General features: G+C 64.8%; 1 protein-coding gene across 3 annotated transcripts in view; it reads right to left on the minus strand.

Moving 5' to 3' along the window:
• Window positions 1–589: 589 nt before the first annotated feature.
• The window catches only part of ROBO4 (roundabout guidance receptor 4), an 11,063-nt gene continuing 3,325 nt past the window's right edge, over window positions 590–8,327 (minus strand). The window contains exons 8-18 of one of the 3 annotated variants that reach the window (XM_014588720.2): window positions 7,870–8,038; window positions 7,569–7,754; window positions 7,412–7,454; window positions 5,695–5,831; window positions 5,342–5,596; window positions 2,952–3,083; window positions 2,696–2,822; window positions 2,392–2,514; window positions 1,954–2,309; window positions 1,094–1,300; window positions 590–941 (exon numbers count right to left, since the gene is read on the minus strand). In XM_014588720.2, the coding sequence (XP_014444206.1) occupies window positions 919–941; window positions 1,094–1,300; window positions 1,954–2,309; window positions 2,392–2,514; window positions 2,696–2,822; window positions 2,952–3,083; window positions 5,342–5,596; window positions 5,695–5,831; window positions 7,412–7,454; window positions 7,569–7,754; window positions 7,870–8,038 (1,758 nt within the window). In that variant the 3' untranslated portion in view covers window positions 590–918. Of the gene's footprint in view, window positions 942–1,093; window positions 1,301–1,953; window positions 2,310–2,391; window positions 2,602–2,695; window positions 2,823–2,951; window positions 3,084–5,341; window positions 5,597–5,694; window positions 5,832–7,411; window positions 7,455–7,568; window positions 7,755–7,869; window positions 8,039–8,327 lie in introns of all 3 variants that reach the window. The other 2 variants (XM_006140579.3, XM_014588717.2) reach the window with 2 other exon arrangements.

Below are 8,327 nucleotides of genomic sequence, written 5' to 3' on the forward strand. Positions count from 1 at the left end.
GGTTGCACTGAGAGGCAAGAGTCCAGTCCTGCTCTCCGGGCCTTCGGTGGGGCTGCTAGGTGGGGACCACAGCCCCCTCTGGACCCTCCCCAGGTGCTCCTAAGGGCCTGGCCTGGTCTGTGCCACACCGCTCACCTTTGGGTTCTGCTCTGGCCTTTCCTGCCTGGGGACATAACAGGCCTCCCAGACTCTTGGGGTGGCTCCAGGCTGGAAGTCCTGCTCCGAGTGCCTGGCCAAGCCTACAGGTGGCCCTACCCCTTTGGGATTCTACTGTCTATTTTGAGAAACCAGCTAGGGGTTGGGGAGGGGGCTGGGACCGCCAAGAGCAGGTAGGTGGCCAGGACAGCAGAGCCCAGAGCCCACCCCCTCTCCTGCATTCTGGGCAGTCCCTCAATTGCAGGACAGGAGTGGCAGCCCTGAGTGTCCCCGAGCCTGACCTCCATCTGTCCCTGATTTGTGTCCCCTCCCTAAACCTCCCAGAGCCCAGTGTGGGGTTCTTCGTGACTGTGGCCGGAGGTTGCCCTGTCCCGCGTGCTCGCACCGCTGTCCCTCCAGCCACCACCCCAGACCTCGCCCCGTGGCTCTGCGCTGAGTGGGGCACCTCGCCTCCTTTATTATACATGTGTCGGGGCTGGCCTCCCCAGGAGATGCAGAGCTGGGCCCCACGCCACTCCCTTAGGAGCCATTCCCATAGGGACACCTGGGCTCCCACCCGCTCTGACCCAGGGCAGGGCCCAGCAGGCAGGACTGCTTCACACAGGAGAGCCAGGGCATCTGCGGGGGGACAGCGTGCCCCAGAGCTGGGGTTCGCGTGGCTCCCATTCATCTCACACCCAGGGGGACTCTGATGGAGCCCCGGAGGCAGGCTCAGCATGGGGGCTCCCGGCTGCAGAGGGTGGTTCTGACTCCCGTCTGGTCTCAGGACGCAGTTCGGAAGGAGTCTGAAGAGGCGAAAGAGGAGTTGGCTCTGCTCCACCAGGCCAGCCCCCGGCCGCTCCCAGCAGCCTCTGTGGAGGCTTCTGCCGGGGGCAAGCACACCCACCCCCCACCCGGAGGTGGGGTGGAGGCTGCCGCGGTGGCCAGCCACACTCACCACCAGCTGTGGACACAGGACGGCAGGGTGGACCCTTCCGGGGAGCAGGGTGAGGGTCGGGAGGCCAGAGGGGCAGGCCTCTGCCCAGCCGTCGAGTATAGTTGGTCTCCACGTCCTCCAGCCAGTCTGGCCTCCACTCCCACAGTGGCAGGGGGAGGCCAGGTGTCAGGAAGAGGTCATCCCGAGGGGAAGGGGGGGATGCTGGATCTGCAGGGAGGGCCAGGTGTCAGGTGATGCTGGCCGCCAGCCCTAGGGTCTGCTTAGAGCAGTGGCCCAGTCCAAACCAGCTCCGCTCAGCCGCCAGCCCTGTGGCCCCGGGCCCTCGTCCTGCTGTGCCCAGAGTGACCTTCCTTCCCATGTGTTTTTCTCAGGGCGAGGGGTCCATCCGACGGGTGTGGGGGTCACCGAGGGGCGTGGGGGCCTGAGCTGCCCCCTGCTGACCAGAGGCACCATCCCCTCTGCCCATTGCTCCCTGACTGCAGCTGTGGACAGGGGCCAGGGCAGGGCTTAGGGACACCGCAGGTGGGGAGAGGAGCGAGCTCCCAGCGGGAGGCAGAGGGACCCGTGAGAGGACAAAGGGGCTGGGGCCACCATCCTGACACCTCCTGGGGATGCATGGGGGCTGGGACGGCCGCAGGTGCACCCCGGCTCTGTGCTGGCTGGTCATGTCAGCTGCCCTCCCTGACCGCTGGCTTCCTTGGGGTGGGGTCATCTCCGGAGCGACGACTACCCTGCTAAGGTGTGGGAGGGTTTTCGCGAGGTGACACCTGGCACCTCTTGGAAAAATGCAGCCCTCTCAACGATAGCCACAAGGGACTAGGGAGAAGGGGGTCTCTCAGACCGGGGCGTGGACCACACACCTGTGAAGACACAGTCTGCCTCCCGGGGCTCCAGGCTGAGGCCAAAGGTGTCCGCTGCCTCGGCCAGGGCACGGGCAAAGTGGGCATCGGTGAGGAAGGAGCCGTCCGAGGAGCTGACCAGGCTGGCCCTGGCACTGGGGGCGTTGTCCTCAGAGACCGAGCCCCATCCGTTGGCCAGAGAGCCCTCGCTGGGGGTGGGGGTCGGGCAGGGCCGAGGCGGGCTCGGCAAGCCCCCCACGTCGGAGCCCACCCTGCCTGCAGCCCTGCCCACGCCTGCCAGCTCGGAGGCCGGGATGCCGATGTAGCCATAGGTGGAGGGGGGAGAGGGCGCCCTCGGCACAGGAGAGGCAGTGTTCCTGAGAGAGGGGACAGGGGATAGCACTGTGAGGGCGGGGGGCACATGCCAAGCAAGTGGGGTCCTGCTTCCTGGCTGCTCACCTGGGGGTCTCCTCACCCTCGCTGAGCTCCAGGCACAGGGCCACCTCCTCAGGGGTCAGCACGCTGTCCTGGTCTTCCCCCAGGGATGACAGCGATGAGCTAGACAGGCGACTGGATGCTGGGCTGGGACCAGAGAGGGGTGAGGCCCGGGAGCTGGGGGGCCCAGAGTGGCCATGGGCGGGGCTGGGAGCTGGGGGCTCCACCGTGGGCCTGAGTGGGGTGGGAGGGGGCAGCAGGGTCAGCACAGCCCCCAGCATGGTCTCCACACCCACCTCCCACCTGCTTCCCATCCCTGCCCTCTCACTGGCTCTGCTGGCTCTGCGTGGGTGCTCCGTGAGGAGAGAGGGGTGCTCCAGGGAGAGGGCGAGTAGGGGAGCCCAGCAGCTGGGGTCCCAGGGCCCTCCAGACAGTCAGACAGTGGGGCACAGCACCTGGGACATGGCATAGCACAGCCCTCAGCTCCAGAGCCTGCCGGCCCTGCCAGCACTGGGCAGGGACAACCAGGAGCAGGCGGGCCTGGTGACCCTGCGCCCTGTCTCCCCCACTCCCCCATGTCTCACCTGGGCGTGGAGAAAGACCTTGGGGACCTCCATTTCCCAGCTCCCAGGCCCAGAGCTCCATGGGGTGGCTGGCCGGGACCAGCGGGGAACTGTTGGCATGGTGCAGTGCTGCGAAGGGACCAGCAGGGGTGGCTGGAGCAAAGAGAAGACAGAGGAGCCCCTCCTTCCCTCCACGTCCCGGGAGCACTGGGCTGGTCGGGGGCCTGCCGTTGCAGTCGGCCCAGCTGTGCGGCCTCTGGAAGTCCCTGAGCCTGAGCCCCACTCACCTTCATAAATGCCACCTCACATTACGGTCTGACTGGGACATGAACAGGTTGCGAGGTTCTGGCTCCTAGCAGGTACTGCTTTTTTTTTTTTTTTTTTTTTTAAGAGATTTTTGCCTTAGGATGTATGTGCTTGTTAGAAAGAGAGAGACAGAGACAGTGAGAGGGAAAGTGAGAAATCACCCTCTGGGGGGATGACCATGCTGCCATTCCTCCTCTGGATTTTCAAGCCACCGGGTCCAGGACTCAAACCACAATTGGCCATGTGGGAGTCCAGTGATATAACCACTAGGCCATCTGCTGGTCCCCTAGGACTTTTGAAAGCCTCTTTCTTTTCCTTAGCAGCGCACACCCCATCCCTGCTTTCTGTCCGCACACCGCTGCCCTCCTCATGACTCCTGGCTCCGTGAAGACAGAGAACCCTTTTCTTGGAGAGAATCCATTAATTTCCAATTCTCTCATTGCAAATACCTCCTGAGAATACAGAATACAGCCCTGCCCTGGGAAACTGAATGTCCGTCATGGGAAAGAAAGGGAAAGGTCAGGCCTGGAAGAGGCGGCATCCATCCCAGCCTACGGCCTCGCCAGGAAGGGCCCTGGTAACAGGGGCCTCCCCACTCTGTGCTTGGGTTTAGTTTCGATGCCTCTTCAATAAACTATACCACAAAAAATGGCCCCTGGCATCATCCAGGCTCATGTGCATGCCCAGTTGCAGCAGGCCTGTGTCCACAACGGGTGACAGCAGCCCAGGGGACCTGGTGCCCGTCCGCCCGTCGGTGGGGCAGGCAGTTAAGTGCCAGTGAGGGGAGGGGCGGGCAGAGGACTGAAGATGCCGGTGGGTGGGGGAAAGGCCCGCTGGGGCAGATAGTGAGGAGGACCAGGCAGGTTGTGTGGTGAGGGGATTGACAGAGTCTGTGGCTCCAGGACAGAAGGGCGTCGGCCTTTCGGATGAGGCCATGTGCAGCCACCCCATGGCCTGGGCAGGGCCTTGGCATGGTCCCGAGTTGCTCAGGCCCTGGGGCTGGGGTAGGGCACGGCCATCTGCCCACCAGAGGGGTCCCTGCAGCCACATGCCCTGGGCTGTGGTGAGGTCCTTGTCCACCCAGAGCTGGCTGGCGTGGCCCTCACCCTGGGCAGCACCGTGTTCCAAGAGGGCGGTGTGTGCCCGGTCAGTGGTGTGCGGGGGCTGGCTGTCAGCCGGCTGTAGTCGGCATTTCGTCACACCAGGGTCTTGGCAAAGCTAGAAACGGTACGGGCTTCACTCGATTGGTCACAAAATTCTGGATGTTGAGCCAGTTAGGGCCTTCTCTCAGTCCCTTCATCCCAGAGCTAAAACCTGAACTGCACTGACTTCAAAGAGTGAGCTGGCTGCTGGACATTCGGGCGGTTTCGGCCATCAGAAGGTTCAGGAAGGTGGCAGGAAAGGCACAAGCCAGACACGGGAGAAAGGAGTCGGCCAGGAATTGGCTTCCCGGGAGCCCGGGGAGGTGTAGGGAGCTTTCAGGGCAGGCCATCCTGGCCTCGGACCTGAGTCTGCAGCTGCTTATTTTGGGGATTTTGAGAAATTGCCCCAACATCCTGACCTGTGTTCCCTCCCTGTGGATTAGGGAAATGACAGCTCACCTGTCCTGAAGAGGGGGGACTGAAATAGCATAAGCACGGGCAGGGCACCTGCTGCCTAGTGGCCACCGGGCAGCGGGGACCTAGTCGCCCCTCCTGGGAGGTCAAGCATCAGGGCAATGTGTCCAGGGAGGAGCTGCCTGCTCTTCTCAGAGGGGTGAGCCTGCAGTTGGTGCCAGCCTGTGCTCGGATCCCACGAGACAGCTCCAGAGCCCGCGGCTTTGCAGCACCTGAAGCTCTCGAACACAGCTCGGCACTCCGGGCAGACCCAGCCTCACAGGCAGGGCTGCAATTGTGTCTTGTGCTCCTGGGTCTGGCATGCAGTGGTGCTTAGTCTGTATTTGCCCCTTTGGGTCAAGTGCAGAAACAGCTCGAGCCAGAGACAGGGCGGAAATCTGAGCACTCTGGGGAGAGGCCGGCAAAGGCTGTGGGCTTCCTGGCAGTGGTGGCACTCCCGCTCCTGCTCCCACAGCGGCTTTGGGCTAGGGCCGTCCTCCCCGTCCTTACCCTGCTTCTTCTTGGCCTTCCAGGCCTCTGCAGGGGCCAGAGACAAGCGTGCAGAAGCCAGTCCCCTGCAGCCGTCTGGGCTGGGCCAGGGCCTTGGGTGGCGGGCCTGCTGGGGCTGGAGGCACCTGCTAGCTGGAGCCTGGGGGCTTGGCCAGGCTGGAGGGCTGGAGGGCAGCTCGGCAATTAGGGAGCCGTAGAAAGTGCTGGTGTCTGGGAGCAGCGGCACACCTGGGCTCCGGGGGCACCCCGAGATCACTGCAAACAGCCGGGAAGAGCCATGAGAGCTGCCTCCCAGGCTCCGCCCACCCCTGGGGTCCTGCCCCCCAGGCTGAGGTGCCACTGGGTATGCTCACGAGAGCAACGGCTGTCCAGCTGGTCCCGGGGGTCGACTCCCAGCCGGCTGCTGAGGCTGCTGCTGCTACTCAGGTCCCGGGAGCCTGAGGTGGATCGCCAAGTGTCTGCCAGCCAGGGGGAGTCGCTGTGGTCTGTCCTGGGTGGCCGAGGACCAGGCAGGGGAGAAGCAGAGGGGACAGTTGGCTGAGACCTTAGCTCAGAGGGGAACGCAGGGTAGGGATGGGGCTTACTCTGACCACCTTCTCAGCCTCGCTTTGCTCCCTAGCAGCTAGAACCATGCCCCAGCCTCAGCTCCGTGTTCCACCCCAGGTCGGGGTTCCACGAGGCCCAGAGCTGGGAGAGGGAATTAACGCACTGGTTATGTGTTACACGTGAAGGGGCTTTAGGAAGTCCAGGGGAGACGGAATTACAGCATTGGTCTAATTGGTGCAAAAAGCTGGGACCATGCGAGTTCTCCCTGATTCCCGTCTCCATGAGCTCTTGGAAGGCTCTTTGCATGTGGAGGGAACGGCAGGAGCAGACGACCCTGGCATGGAAGTCCCTGTCTGCCCCAGCTCCATGTGAGCCCTGGCAGGTAAACCCCACTTCTGCTGCTGCAGTGTGGCAGCAGGGGCCTTCCACGGAGGCTGACACGGTGTAAGTGAACAGCGCATCGCCCGGCCGCTGAGCAAGCGTATGCTGCAGTGTTGGCGGAGGCTGTGGACGGAGGCCTTCGTCTGCCTACAGCCATCCCTGGCTCTCCCTGGCAAGCTGCCTCACTGCTAACGAGCTTGGTGGTCCCGCCCTCCACCCTGCCCCTGCTCCAGCCAGGCCAGTGTCTGTCCCAGGCAGGCAGCAGGCTCTTTCTGCCGGCTGGCCGCCCTTACCCTTCTCTTGTCGGGCGAATGTGCAAGCGTCCTTCTCCTAGTCTCCTCACTCTACCCACCACCGTGCGCTGCCACACCTGGTTGCCCTTGCACACTCACAGCCCGTCCCTGCCCGGACCACAGGCTCCTAGCGGGACGGACCAACGGCCAGGACAAACGCCCCCTCCAGGACAAGAAAGGGCTTGGGCAGGGCAGGCTCAGGGCAGAGCCGCACAGCCCTGGAGGGGCCCAGGAGAGAGCCGTGAGCCGAGGGCCAGGCACTCAGCACTGGCCAGCAGGCTCTCACTCTGGGCTAAGACTCTGACAGCACAAGCCTGGCTGGGCGCGTAGTAGGTCTGATGACCTCTGCCGAGGACAGGGGTGGGGCAGACAGCAAGGAGCAGGCAGGGCCAGACTGTAAGGCAGGAGAGGTGTGTTCACCCTCAGTGTGCCACAGCAACCCACGCCCAAGCACGCTGGGGCAGAGGCCCCGCACTGGGCCCCCTCTGTGTGGGGTGCGGGCCTGGCACAGCCCACACACTCGCTGGAGCCGTGGTGAGCTGGGGCAGGCGGCTGGTGTGCAGTCAGAGCGGGCGCCTGCCATCACCTGCCAGGTGCTCTCCACCGGCAGAGGGGCAGCAGGGGGCGGTGGAGGTGGGGCGGGGTGGGAGACGGCACTAGCTGGTTGGAGGGCCGTGTGCGCTGTGGGCCTTGGCCACGTCGCCTGTGTTTCCTGTGTCTCCTCTCCCCCACCCCCCAGTGCAGGGACACTCACGGAAAGGAAACCGGAACCACCAGGACACCGGCTGGCAGGACCCATCGCTGTCCCAGCTGCCCTGTCCCAGCCCGCCGGAGGCCCTCTCCCCCTCACCTATGCTTCAGGATGGCGTCCTCGCTCGTGTACCTGTACAGACCTGCAGAAGGACAGGGAAGGCCATGCCGGAGGCTTCCCCTCTGGCCAGAGACCTCAGGCCCCGCGGTGCTCCGGCTGGACCTAGGAAGGCCTGGCCACCGGGCCGCCCTCTCACCTGGGCCTAGGGGCATCCCAGCCCGACGCCGGCGGTGAACACACACTGCAATGCCCAGCAGGAGTAGCCAGAGCAGGACGCCCCCGCTGGCAATGACCTCTGGCCGCCGCAGGGTGGCCTCCAGTGGCTCCAGGGCCCAGGGGCTGTGCTCGCCAGGCTCTTGGGGGGCTCGTTCCATGGCCTCCTCTGTGGGAACATACAGTCTGAGGATGGCAGCGAGGCCACGAGGGCCAGGTGACAAGGAGGAACTGGGCGGGGGAGGCGGGGCTGGGAGGTGGAAGGTGGCCAGGATCCCTCTCACCTACAAGGAGGCAGACGGGGCCGCTGGGCTCCCCGGCCCCTGCACCCGTGACTGCGGCCACCTGCACGCAGTACGAGCCTGGCGAGGGGGCGGCCATCTCCAGCTGCGTCTGCGGGCCCACCACCGTCCAGTTGGCTGGGGGCGAGGAGCTGTTGCCCAGGCTCCAGACCTAGGGCACAGGCTCAGGTGAGCGGCCCCAGGCACTGTCACCGTGTGCCCTGCCATGGCTGCGCCCAGCTCGCACCCACACGCCGGCCCCTCTCCTATTCCAGGCAGGAGGGACTTCTTGCCAGCCTGGCTGAGGAGGCGCAGGACCAGTCGGCTGGCATGTTAGCACGGCCCTCACAGCCCAGCAGGCTTCAGAGCTGCCCGCAGGGCTGGCTGGGCAGGCGGGCACCTGCCTCCCTGAGCTGCCCCGCCTCTGCGGCTTTTTTTGGGGGGCACCCCACGCCCCCGGG

This window comes from Tupaia chinensis, unplaced genomic scaffold (genome assembly GCF_000334495.1).
Source record: "Tupaia chinensis unplaced genomic scaffold, TupChi_1.0 Scaffold000037_4, whole genome shotgun sequence".
Lineage (NCBI taxonomy): Eukaryota > Metazoa > Chordata > Mammalia > Scandentia > Tupaiidae > Tupaia > Tupaia belangeri.